The sequence below is a fragment of the Nuphar pumila genome, chromosome 13, assembly GCF_984573655.1.
Source record: "Nuphar pumila chromosome 13, dmNupPumi1.hap1.1, whole genome shotgun sequence".
Taxonomy (NCBI): domain Eukaryota; kingdom Viridiplantae; phylum Streptophyta; class Magnoliopsida; order Nymphaeales; family Nymphaeaceae; genus Nuphar; species Nuphar pumila.
This window is the reverse complement of record NC_143261.1, coordinates 13,896,604-13,909,851: the sequence shown is the minus strand read 5'-3', so window position 1 is coordinate 13,909,851 and position 13,248 is coordinate 13,896,604. Positions and strand designations below refer to the sequence as shown.

The following is a 13,248-nucleotide window of genomic DNA, read 5'->3' as shown; positions in this document are numbered from 1 at the left end:
CCAAATTTCTTTTTTATGATTAATATAATTTTTTTATCAAAATACACATATTTTAAACATTTGTGTTCAAGTTGTCCACGATAATGAATCAAACATGAGACACATGGACAGTAGTGTTCTAACATGGTCGACGGAAACGCTAAACAAGGACACCTTATAATTGTACTGGACTGGACAGAACATGCTGTCCTTGTCCAGTGTTGTTCGCAAATCAAACTCCCCTTGAAAGTACTAAAGAACAAAAGTACAAGGATTTAAATTACAACGTCCTTTAATCATAAATATTTTACTGTTGCAAGAAAACATAATAAAAATAAATTTGTAAAAGTCATGTTCGGCATTAGAAAAGAAAATATATTATTTCAAAATTAAATTCTCTACTATCATTATCATTTCAAAAATTCAATTTTGCACATAAATTTCTGAACAAAATTTATTACCAAAATGTCACCTCAGCGGCCGTTTTCAAGAATAGATCTACACTCTCTAAGACATATATATTATGAAAGTGACATCTTTTGTTTTCTAGTAAGGTTTATATATAAGTGCCCTTGTGCCCTAATTATTACAAAATTATTGGATTGGTGTCTCGTATTTATATTGTGCTAACTTTCGTATTTGTATCCATCAGACAACTTTTCCCAGTCCAAAGAATAATTAGGAAAGAGAGGTTCAAGCAATCAAACCTGAAGGATGTGCATTTACAAGTGCATCAACCGATCTATGGTTACCATGATCCATATCATCTGCCATATGTTGCTGCTGGAGCAACTTGCTATCATTCAGACTTGTTGACTCGAGTTGTGTACTTGAAACTCCATTAAGCTGCATGTCACATACGAAAACATAAAAGAACTCATGTTTCAAGAATTCAGAATTATGAAGTTTACAAATTAGCTTCTAACAATTATTACCTGAGCAGCAGAACCTGAAATTCTTTCATCTACCGCATCTTCAAAAGCAATAGATGCTTCCACAGATCCCACCTGATAAAATAATAAGCAATGCAAGCTTGAAACCAACACAATATATGGAAACTATACAAGGAACCTAAACAGGGCCCCATATCTCATGGCAATACACAAGATATTTGATGAAAATAAATAAATAATACACCTAAAAAACCACCTACCACAAAGGATATCCGGCTGGTCTGGCAAATAGAAGTGTCGGAGTTCATGTCATGGAAGTTACAGTCAGCAGTACGGAGACAAGGTGAACAGGAAAGTGGCATATCAATTACCTGCACCAATCTAAGTGTAATGTCTTCTAAGATCTTTCATTATTAAGGCAGAGAAACTATCACTGTTGCAGTTCATATAGAAGATGATACCCACCTTCAATGCATAATTATTCATTTTTTCTCCAGCAGACAAAGCGCAAGTAACATTAACATTATCAGACAAAATTTCCAGTGCATTCGAAGGACCAGTATGACAAAAGTCGTTATCAGCTTCAAGTTGATTAGGTATACTCATTGAAGCTTTCACACACGAGAAAGAAGCTTTCAAATCCAGCAATTCTCTTTCCATTTCTAGGGTGCGGTTTTTCTCCCTTTCAAAGCTTTCTTTAAGGTTCTGTAGTTCATTCTCTGACACCTGTCAAGATGTAAGTACCAGGAATAAATTCAAGCAACACCTGCCATGATATATCAAGAATAAACACCAGCAACACTCTGAAGTTTCTAATAAAACATCACATCAGAAGCCTCAAATATCATGCCCCTTCATAACGAGAAGCTACTGTAGGGTTTTGCCAAGCAGATCCAAAGCACTAGTGGGACATACAAAAACTACATGCTTTCACTTTAAAGTTTCAGAATTCAAGACCACACAAGCAGCATTTAAATGCATACATCTCTTAATAAACATGGTATTTAAAATAAAGATTAGCCCAAGGGAAATGAACGATATAGATTGAAAGCCGCTCAACAAAAGGGGAGAAAATGAACTACCAATAGCTTCCAATTATATTGATGCTATATTATAAATTGCAAATTTTCCGCTCAACATTTTAAAATCTTACACCAAAGATTCACTAAGAGTACAACATTACCATCAGTTTTTCTTTGTATTCCTTCAGCACAGTCCATAAAGCCTTACAGAACTTCTGCAATACATGCTCCATCCTCGCCCTTCTTTTCAATTCAAAGTTGCACAAAGAATTGATCCATGGCTTGCCGTGAGCTTTTGATTTATCAGGAATAAGGACCGAAGATGTTTCAACTGGTTCTACTGTTTTTTGGCACTCATCTGAAAATGTTGCAGAAACATTGCAGTCCTAAGATTACCACATCCCCAAACTACAGAATGTTGCAGAATAAACAACCATGATTGCAATCACATGCAAATTCATGAAAAAATGGAAACATCAACCAGAAAAAGGTAAAAAAATGAAGTGTTCATAAAAGAACAGTACCTGTACCAGAAGCATCACCCCCACCACATACCTGCTCCATCTAAAAGCATCATCCACCCCCCACCCCCCACACACAAACCAAAAAAGGAAAACTTACAGTTAACAAGCAGGCAAAGCAACACGCCATTTCATAAAAAGAAAAAGGAAAGAAAATTATGCATCCCAACCACCAAGAAAGTTAAAAACGCTAACCATGTTTTCAATTTGAACATAAAAACATCAAAGTTTAATACTCAAATTTCTTTCTTCACCAAGCTATAAGGGACAAAAAAAGAAAGAAAGACGAGCTTTCTTAATGAATGTGTGCATAGTGGATTTCAACAAGCCAACCAAATATTCTAGCTCCCAAGAAATTTTAAAACATGATTTTTTTTATAAGCACAGTATAATATAATAACATAAAGAACTTAATAATCATGACTATCAGATTTGTAAGCTACTCCTCAAATATCTGATTGTTTCCATCTAACCATGCAAACAAGCATGCAGAAAATAACCACCACTTTCAAAGGAGAACCTCCAATGCATACTGTTGCAAATCGATAGGGGCCAAGCAAGAGCTGCCCTGTTATATCTCGTAGAATTGTGCCTAAATTTTTATTTAATAAATATAATTTTTATCAAATAAATATGTTTTTCATTGTTTAGATTAATATATATATATATAATATGTATATAGGGGATGTCTTCAAATGGATCGTCCAGGATCCATTGAATATATATATATATATATATAGGGGTTGACATCTATATGGATTTGAGCATAGGTCATGGGTCCATCAGCCAAGACCCACAACCCATCCATAATATGATAATTTAGTCTTTAAAATAAATAATAACTTAAAACTTTATAATAAAGAAGGTATATATCTATATATAAATATATATTTAAAGAAGATAGAACAGGGAAGAGTTCTATTTCCATAGAACTTTATCCCAATTAAGAGGGGTGTCACCTCCTAGAGGAGTCCCTCTTGCTTTATAAAATGGGGCTGAGCCCCACTCTCTCAAATGCGACTAGGAGAAAAACAGAGAGAAAAAGGGCTGAGCTAAAAGAGAGAGAGGGCCGAGCTGAAAGAGAGAAACGTCTCCTCCTCCTTTTGTGAATCCACAAGCGAAGGTACGAAATTCTCTCTCCATTGATCTGATTTAGTAAAGGGTTTAGCCTAGAATGAATCCAGCATGGGTTTGAGAAGAAAAAGAAAGACAAATATGTGTTTTTATACACAGATTTTGGATTTATCAAACCTTGATTGATATCAATTCCCTATTTTGGTTTGCTGGGCCTAAAACAGTGAAACCTGTGTGTTTTTGGACCGGTTTCACGTTGGGTTTATTGCTATTAAATCTGTAACTACATGATGTTTTGTTGGGACTGCATAGGTAGGTCGTTGGTACTTCAGAAAATCGAGGGATATATATATATATATATATATATATATATATATATATATATCTGTGATTTCTGCTTTTTAACAGGGTTCACAGCATGAATATATATACCTAAATCTGCAATTTCTGTACTTCAACAGGGATCACAGTAGGGATATATATATATATATATGACTACGATTTTTTATATTCTTGAACAGAAATACATGACTGTGATTTTCTGTGTTCATAACCATGCCTATGTCTGCGATTTTCTGTGTTCTAGAATAGAAATATATGACTGCAATTTTCTGTATTCATAAACATGCATGTGTCTGCGATTTTTTGTGTTATTGAACAAAAATATATGACTGTGATTTTCTGTGTTCTTAAAATGACTGTGATTTTCTGTGAAATATATGAATGTTATGTTTTGTGTTCTTGAACAGATATATAGGACTGTGATTTTCTGCATTCTTGAACATACATAAGTCTGCGATTTTCTGCATGCATATGTCTACTATTTTCTGCATTCTTCAACATGCATACTCCTGTGATATTTTCTACGTTCCTGAACATGCATAAGTTTGCAATTTTATGCATTCTTGAACATGCATATGTCTGTTATTTTCTGCATTCTTGAACATGCTTAAGCCTGCGATTTTTTTGCATTCTTGAACAATACATGCATGTGCTTTTCTGTGTTATTGAGCATATATAAATGAATGTGATTCTCTGCGTTCTTGAATATATATGTCTGTAATTTTCTGTTCTTGAACAAGAGTTCACAGCAAATATATATATATATATGTGTGTGTGTGTGTGTGTGTGTGTGTGTGTGTGTGTGTGTGTGTCTGTGTTCTTAAACCAAGAACACAGTGGATTTATAAACTTAAATCTGTGTTTGGGGTTAAGAAAAAATTTGTGTTTCTTTTGTAGAACCAATTTTGGAAATTTGAATTTCTGGTTGGATTTAATACAAGCATATATTTTTTCTGCATGTGAGATGATATTCAAAATGGTGGTTCAATATGCATCCATCAAATTTATGTGATTGTACCATGAGTTGTATTGTGAACATAAAAATTGAATATTTATGTGTGATTCATGTTCATTGAAATTTTTGCAATGTTATCTTATTGTGGTAATGTATGAACCACTGTTGGGCCTTTTGAAGCCATGAGCACGTGTTGCCTATGAAATGTTAAATTGTAATTTGCAATGCAAAACGATTTATTGAAAATTTGGTTTTCGAAATAATTACATTGTTGATGTGACTGGGCAAGGGCCTGAATATGTTATTGCATTATGATTTGCATAACCAAATTTAATTCAGAATGGTAAAAGATACCAAACTGTGTAATAATTTTCTTCGTTGGTGTTCCTCTGAAAAGGTGAAAACCTTTGATGGCGGTCATGGGGGACCGTGAGGATACTAAACACCGTGTGCATTTATTGTCCCCAAGAACCCGATGTGTGGTTCATGTTCCTGACGACGATTGTAGGGAACTTCAGTCACTTTGCCTGTAAGTAGTGTTGATGTCTCAGCTATAGTTATTGGTATACAAAGAAAGTGGTGTCAACGGTTGTTGATTTCCTTGATATCTCGGCATTAGGTAATGATTTCTAATGTTCCGATTGATGGTGATGATTTCTGATATCGGTTGAAAAACAAGTGTATAACCCAGTAATTAAAATGCAATTTGTGTGTTAAGATACCACTGGGAACTGCCTTAAACCTTGGGAACTTTGCCCGTTTTTTAGTATTTGTGAGTTTGTAATAAAGTAAAAAATAAATTTGTCTGCATTAAATATTAACATGCATGCAAAAGCAATTTTGATAATTTAACTTAAAAAGTTATTCATGCATGTTGCATTGATTCATGCATCCCTAAATGTTTAGCATCAATTTCATGGATCCCTAAATGTTTAATATAGCATGAAAGTGTTGATTGTTTTATTAACTGCTTAAATTGTAAGTTGTTTTGTATGAGTGTTGTTTGTAGAGCCCTCTTAAACTTGTGTTTGATTTAATCTATATTAAATTCTTTACTATTGGATTTCGATAGGGTCTCGTACGAGAACTTCGGTTCTAAACTGGTTTTTAAAAAATCATTTTCAGGTATTGAGGCACTATGATGGAAAAATTAGCTGGGTGGAGGGCACGAGGGCTACGATCTTGTGGCCCGGGTTCTGACGTATACGAGATAGTCTGTTTTTTGTTTTGGGGAACTTTGTGAACCCTTAATAGGAACTATTTGATTTAAATAAATTCAATTTAAGTTCATGATTTGATTGATGTTATGTTTAAAGTTATTGTTGAGTTGTGTTAATTAAATCTGTAATGTACCATGGATCCCTGGGATGTTATCTGCAATGTTTTAAAAAAAATTATGCATTTTTCGAGGATCAGTTTGGGGTTGTTACATGCCCAGTGCAAATCCTAGGCCTCAATAGAAGGAAATAAGTTCAATAACCAAGCCAAGAACATGTGAACTCCCACCACACTTAAAGAGCAAAATTTGCATTTGTTGCTCAATGGTGCATTGATATGTTACTTCTAATGAAGTTCCTCAAGATATTAGTGTTCCCACCCAAGCATGATACATATCTTAGAAGTCTCTAGTTCCTTTAAAATCAACCTTCAAGCATATGAAAACTTTATAGTTCAAAGTTTGGAGGTGATATACAACCAATAATTGTCCCTCTATTTCAAGCATATGAAAACCTTATAGTTCAAAGTCTGGAGGTGATATACAACCAATAATTGTCCCTCTATTTCAAGCATATGAAAACTTTATAGTTCAAAGTCTGGAGGTGATATACATCCAATACTTGTCATAAATATTTTACGCATGACTAAAGGCTGCTAAACGGCCCAGCTCAAACATAATTTGTGACGTCTACAAGCCATGGGTGGTAGTCACTCCTAGCACAGTTGCAATGTAATAATTTTCTTGTCGGTTTAAAGTCAATTATGCCCATACTTGCAACATTAAGCGAAAATGCTTAAAAGGATAACCAATTATAACGATGAACTGATCAGTGTACATTGACGCAATTATTGTGTCAAACAATAACCTGAAAAGATAATTGAATTAAATGATGAAAGAAAAGAATAACATCACTTAAACATAAGCATTGGAGCATGTATCTTATACCATAGTTAAGCCAAAATCATTGCATTTCCTTCTCTTAGATAGGTCACTCTTATTCAATGTACCAATTGGCCTCTTCTTAGAAGTGTTTCTTGGTTCTTCCACATTGTCAAACCTAGACATGAGCAAAAAACAGAAACAGAAGGGATTTTTAGAATACAAACCAAGCATAACTAACCGGGTCATAGAACCTAGAGCAAGAAACCATATAAGCTCAAATACATGAAGCTAACAATTGGCACAATGAAGCATGCTTCAAGCAATGCCCTTAAAAGAAGAAGAAAACGTTTATGAGGAAAACAATTCATAGCTAAAAACCTTATTTTCAGCAATTTCTGGTGAGGTTTTCCTTGGAATTTCTCACAAGCTTTCTGGGAAAGAATGCAAATGTATTGAAAAGTTTAGAAATGTCAACAAAAATTAAAAAACATAAGAAATAATAGGTTTCGGCAGCATTTCTTATGCAAACATATAGAATAGTTAGAAAATTAAAAAAGTAAAATAAAGAAAAATAAGAAAAAATATACTTAAAATACATAAAATAAGCTTTGTTTTAACCAATATTGTGAAAATATCATGATAGTTTGCCATTAACATTGGCTGAAGCTTTTTTGTTGTAAATATCACAATATTTTCAAAATATTAGCAGCATTATGGCTATGATACAAATGTTCAATATTACTAAAAAAAGTCATGATATTTTCAATTTGTGTTTTTTATAATATCCATAGTAACAAATATCAGTCTGGGCTACACCTCGGCAAACGAAAAATCTCAGGATATTATTGTTTCTTGATAAATAGCGGGAAAATCTTGAGAAAAACTCAAAAAATAAAAAAAAGTTGGAAAAATAAGAAAAAAGCATATTAAGCAAAGAAGCAACAAAAATGAATATAAATATAAATATGAAAAAATATACGCCACGCAAAGAAGCAAAAAAATATGAATATAAAAATAAATATAATACAATAAAAGATATCATATTCAAAAAAATAGACCTGCTTTACTATATGTTACGGAATGTTGGGCTGCCAAAAGATATCATATTCAAAAAATGAGTGTAGCTGAGATGCGGATGCTTAGATGGATGTGTGGAAATACAATAAAAGATAAGATTCAGAACGAGGAGATACGTAAGAAGGTAGGTGTTGCACCCATTGAAAATAAGATGCGAGAGAATCGTTTACGGTGGTTTGGACATATTCGGCGAAGGCCTAATGATGCTCCAGTTAGAAGGTTGGAGAAATGGGAAAATATATTAGTTAAAAGAGGTCGGGGTAGGCCTAGGAAGACTTGGATGGAGATGATAGGAAAGGATATGAATGCTTTGAACCTCACCGAGGACATGGCATTGGATAGAAATGATTGGAGGAAAAGGATTCATGTGGAAGACCCGAAATGAATTTCTTTTTTGGTTCATATCGCTGACCCCAATTGTTTTGGGATGAAGGCGTAGTTGTTGTTGTTGTTTGTTGTATAAAAATAAATATAAATTCCTGAGATTATCCCGATATTATCACGATAAATTGAAATTCCTGATATTTTCAAGATATGGCAAGATTTTGCCTGCAAAACCATTTCTTATTTTACGGTGTTAATATCCAGTTATTTTGAAAATATTGCCAATATTTGTGACTATGACAATACCTTGATATTTTCCTTTATTTTCTATAAAAACCTTAAAAATATAACATTTTTAAAAGATCATTGATATTGAGGACAATGAGTGCAAGGTTTTAGTTGCATTATTTGCATCCAAATATGGAGGATAAAAAGTCCCAAGAGAACATATGATTTCATGTAAAACTTTCAGATATACAAATAAAAGACAAAGGCAGATATTAATTGTTAATTAGAGAATGTTGGTTCAATGGAGTTACCTGATTCTCATATAAGGTGAAGCTTGTCTAAGCAAAAAGGATGTATCACTGTAATCATCTTCACTAGGGCCAGCTGTCAAAATCTATATATTGTGGAAAAAGAGACTCATTTAGCACCGGTTTCCCTATCATTACAAAAAAATAATCCACCAACAATCCCCAGAGATAAAGACTAGAGAACCTCAAAATAATACTTCAAAAGAACAAAACCAAAGGAAAGCATAAATCAAAAAATGTGTAATATTAGACAAAACTAAGTACACCGGCAATATGACTACAACAAACAACATGCAGTATATGACAGATCGCAATTAAATAGATGTATAACAATAGGCAGGCATACTCAATCATATTATTGGATAATGCCACTAGGTAACAAACAATTAGCATAAGCTGAATACACATAACTCGTAATTCAACATAACTTGAAGGAGGAACATAAAGGAATGGAGCAAGGTTGTAAGTAGCGTATTGTTACCCGTATCGGTCAGGCCAATAGTAACACCATATTGTATCATATTGTATTGCATCATATCGTAATTTTTTTAAAATATCCAAAATAATAAAAATTCTAAAAAAATCATATCACATAAAATAATGATGAATTGCACAAAATATAACCATAAAATCACATATGAAGCATTTATGCCTCTATGAGCTGCATAAGACATCATCAAACATCAATTATCTCACAAGAACAAAGCAAAATATTAAATATCATGCAATTAAGAACATGCCACAAGACTCATACTTTTGTTAAAAATATATATATACATATGTATATATACATATATATCTATATATATATATATATATATATATATATATAAAATCTGTAATTCCTTTGTATTGCTCGATAGGGGCATTTTGGTCTTTTTACTTGTATAAAAAGTTGTTTATTAGAAACAACTTATTTTTTTCTTTTTATTCTTTTTTGTTCTTTTCTTTTGAGTGTTGGGGCCCCACATTTGGAGTCGTTGGGGCCCCAATGGTCATAAATATGACCGTTGGGAGCTCCCCAACGACTCCAAGAGTGGGGAGCTCCCAATGACTCCTCCTCCTCTTTCATGTATATATATAGGGGTGTTCCCTCTTCATTTGTAAGGTGTTTTTGCACCCATATTCTCAATAATATTTGCCTTTTTGGCTTTTGGCATTATCCCTTTGTGGATTTATGTGTGTACACTTAATGTGCTTGTAGTATCTCTTTGTTTAGTGTCCATTGTTGGACTTGTAAGTGTTCTACACTTAATATTTGTATTTTTGTTTACTTCATTACATGGTATCAGAGCCAAGAAATTGTTCTTGGCATTTTGCCTCTTTTGGGTCTTGGGATTCTTTGGTTCGAGTGTTAAAATGTAAAACTGTACATATATGTATATATAATAATATTATATTATTATATATATAAATACATTTTTCATTTCTTTCTTTTCTGTAATTTTTTTCCTTTATTTTTATTTTTTGTCTTTTTGTCATCTAGTTCAGTTTGAACTAGAATGATTGTTGCTAGTCAAGTCTTGTCCAGACTTGACTAGCAATAGAGCTGTTGGACTGACAGAGTCCAACAGCTCTTAATAGAGTTGTTGGACTGACACATTCCAACAGCTCTAAATAGAGTTGTTGGACTGTGCCCAACAACTCTATTGAGTCCTCTTTCAGTTGTGTATATAAAGGGGTGCAGCCCCTCTTGTATTTTACTCCAATGTTTCTTAAGCAATTGGTTTTTCATATCAATAGAGAATACATTTTTATTTTTATTTTGTTTCCAGTTATACCCTTTTTAAGGGTTATGCTTTAGTGTCATTCTTGACACTTGCTCTTGTTAATCTAAGCTCGTGTTTTGAAGATCCCCATTTCATTTCATGGTATCAGAGTCACGGAAGTACTAAATCTTGAGGAAAAGCTGCATCGGTTTCCGTGCCCGTTTGCAAAAGTGTTCGCCACTTGAAGAGAAGTGTTTTATCACTTCATTGGAGAAGATTTCACATCTTGTTGTATTGTTTTTTTTTTTCATTTTCCTTCTTGTTTCTCTTCTATCCCTATTCTTTCTCTCCTTGTAATCGATGGATGACAATGATAAAGTCACCATCATGCCTATGAAACTAAGCGATACGAACTATGTAACATGGACTTCAATCATGAAGCACCATATATGGGGAAAAGGCTTATGGGGGATTGTGGATGGTTCTGATTCGGAACCTAAGCTATCTCTTACTAAAAATGAGGGAGATAAAGAGGTCCCTCTATCGGAAGAAGAGAAAATCAAGGCTATTGCCTCATACGAGAAGAAATGGAAAGAATGGAGAATATCTCATGCGAAGATAATGTCATGGCTTATCAATAGCGTTGACATTAAAAAATGCTCAAGTCTTGCCAAATTTGATCATGCCGATAAGGCATGGGAATACCTTAAGAATATGTATTCCCTTAAAGATATTGCACACGTGTGCAACCTCCAAGAAAAAGTTCGAATGATGACACAAGGAGACAAAACTATTCGTGAATATTACAATGGTTTGTCCGAACTTTGGGAAGAACTTTCCCTTTTAGAACCAAAGTGGCATTGTGCCGAAGACATCGAGCTTCGTCAGAAACAACTCGATGCTGAACATTTTTACCAGTTTATCACTGGATTAAGGCCGGAATTTGAAACCACTAAATCGGCCCTACTTCACCGGGGAAAAATTCCTTTTATTGTTGAAACTATTGAAGAGTTAACAATGGAAGAAAATCGTCTCCGGAAAGGTTCTTTAAAAATTGAAAATGATTCCGTTTTAGCCGTGTCTAGACCAGGGAATCATGTTCGATCATATAGGCCTCCTCACTTTAACCGACAAAATGGTGACTATGATAAGAAGAAAGTTATTTGTCATCACTGTCATGAACTGGGACACTACAGGTCACAATGTCCCAAACTTAAGGAGCTGAGAGAAAAAAGAGCTGCAATTGTTGGATCGGAGCCTAAAGATCAGGATGCACCAGTTTCCCTGGCCCAACTAATGGAGATTCTCCAGCCTCTCGTCAAAGGTGCCTCTTCCTCATCTGAAGCTTCAACCGGCGCAGCAGCCTCATCTTTTTCTGATCTAGGTAAAATTTCTTGGCTTCTTGACTCTGGTGCATCTTTTCATATGAGCCCAAATAATCAAAGTCTATCCAAATGTGTTAAAAATAAAACAAGTGTGTCAAAGGTCTTTACTGCTGATGGGACTTCTCTTGAAATAGAAGGAATAGGAAATTTTGAAAAAAATTTTAAAACAAAAAAAAAATTATTCCAGAAATTAGACATGTTCCCAAATTAAATTTAAATCTTTTATCTGTATCTCAAATTTCTGATTATGGGTGTAATATTTCTTTTTCTTCTCATGGTTGTTGGGTACAGGATCGCCAGTCAGGCAAGCTGATTGGGGAAGGCCATAGAGAAGGAGGACTCTATTACATGAATTTTTTGGAAATGCCGAAGAAAGCTTTTTTGTTATAATATTCAAAAAATAGAGTTGGAACTGTGGCATAAGAGACTTGGTCACCCACATATAGCCAAAATCCAACATTTTCCAAATCTAGGGAAATTTTGTAACTCTGAATCATTTGATTGTAAAGATTGTATTCTCGGCAAAATGAAAAGATTACCATTTCAGAACAGAACCTTTTTCTCTTCAAGACCACTTGAATTAATACACTCGGATGTTTGGGGTCCTGCACCAGTAATTTCTAAAGGAGAATTTGTTTACTATGTTATTTTTGTCGATGATTTCTCCCGACATACGTGGATGTACTTTCTCAAACATAAGTCTGAAGTATTTTCATACTTTCAAACTTTTCATAATATGGTTAAAAACAAGTTTCAAAATGATATTACTATTTTTCGCACAGATTCAGGGGGAGAGTTTTTATCCACAGATTTTCAAAATTATCTTAAATTGCATGGCATCACACATCAAAGATCTTGTCCTTATACACCTCAACAAAATGGACTGGCAGAACAAAAACATCGTCATATTATAGAAACCACTAGGACTTTATTAATAGCAAATCAAGTCCCGAAAGACTTTTGGGCAGAAGCTGCCTTAACTGCCACCTATCTCATTAATAGGATGCCATCTTCTTCGTTACAAAATATCACTCCCATTGAAAAACTTATGAACATTTCTCCAGACTACTCTAGACTAAGAATATTTGGGTGCAAATGTTTCATATTTACTGACAAAAATGATAAACTTTCCCCTCGTGCGATTCCCTGTGCCTTTTTAGGATATGCTGAAAACCAGAAAGGTTATAGATGTTTTGACTTCAAAAATAATAAACTATATGTGTCTAGAAATGTTTCCTTTCTTGAAAATGAGAGCTTCTTTGATTTTAGAAAATTAAAAGACGTCACTGAGTACTCCTTTTTGCTAGATCTAACATCAACATCTGATGAA

The 13,248-nt window shown here is 33.9% G+C and overlaps 1 protein-coding gene across 1 annotated transcript in view; it reads right to left on the bottom strand.

Annotated features, from left to right (window-relative positions):
- Positions 1–672: 672 nt before the first annotated feature.
- The window catches only part of LOC149817836 (kinesin-like protein KIN-6), a 42,424-nt gene continuing 29,848 nt past the window's right edge, over positions 673–13,248 (bottom strand). Inside the window, exons 9-16 of the mRNA XM_089986097.1 lie at positions 8,828–8,910; positions 6,951–7,062; positions 2,419–2,458; positions 2,056–2,252; positions 1,338–1,598; positions 1,133–1,243; positions 915–986; positions 673–825 (exon numbers count right to left, since the gene is read on the bottom strand). Coding sequence (XP_089842223.1) covers positions 673–825; positions 915–986; positions 1,133–1,243; positions 1,338–1,598; positions 2,056–2,252; positions 2,419–2,458; positions 6,951–7,062; positions 8,828–8,910 — 1,029 coding nt within the window. The remainder of the gene's footprint in view (positions 826–914; positions 987–1,132; positions 1,244–1,337; positions 1,599–2,055; positions 2,253–2,418; positions 2,459–6,950; positions 7,063–8,827; positions 8,911–13,248) is intronic.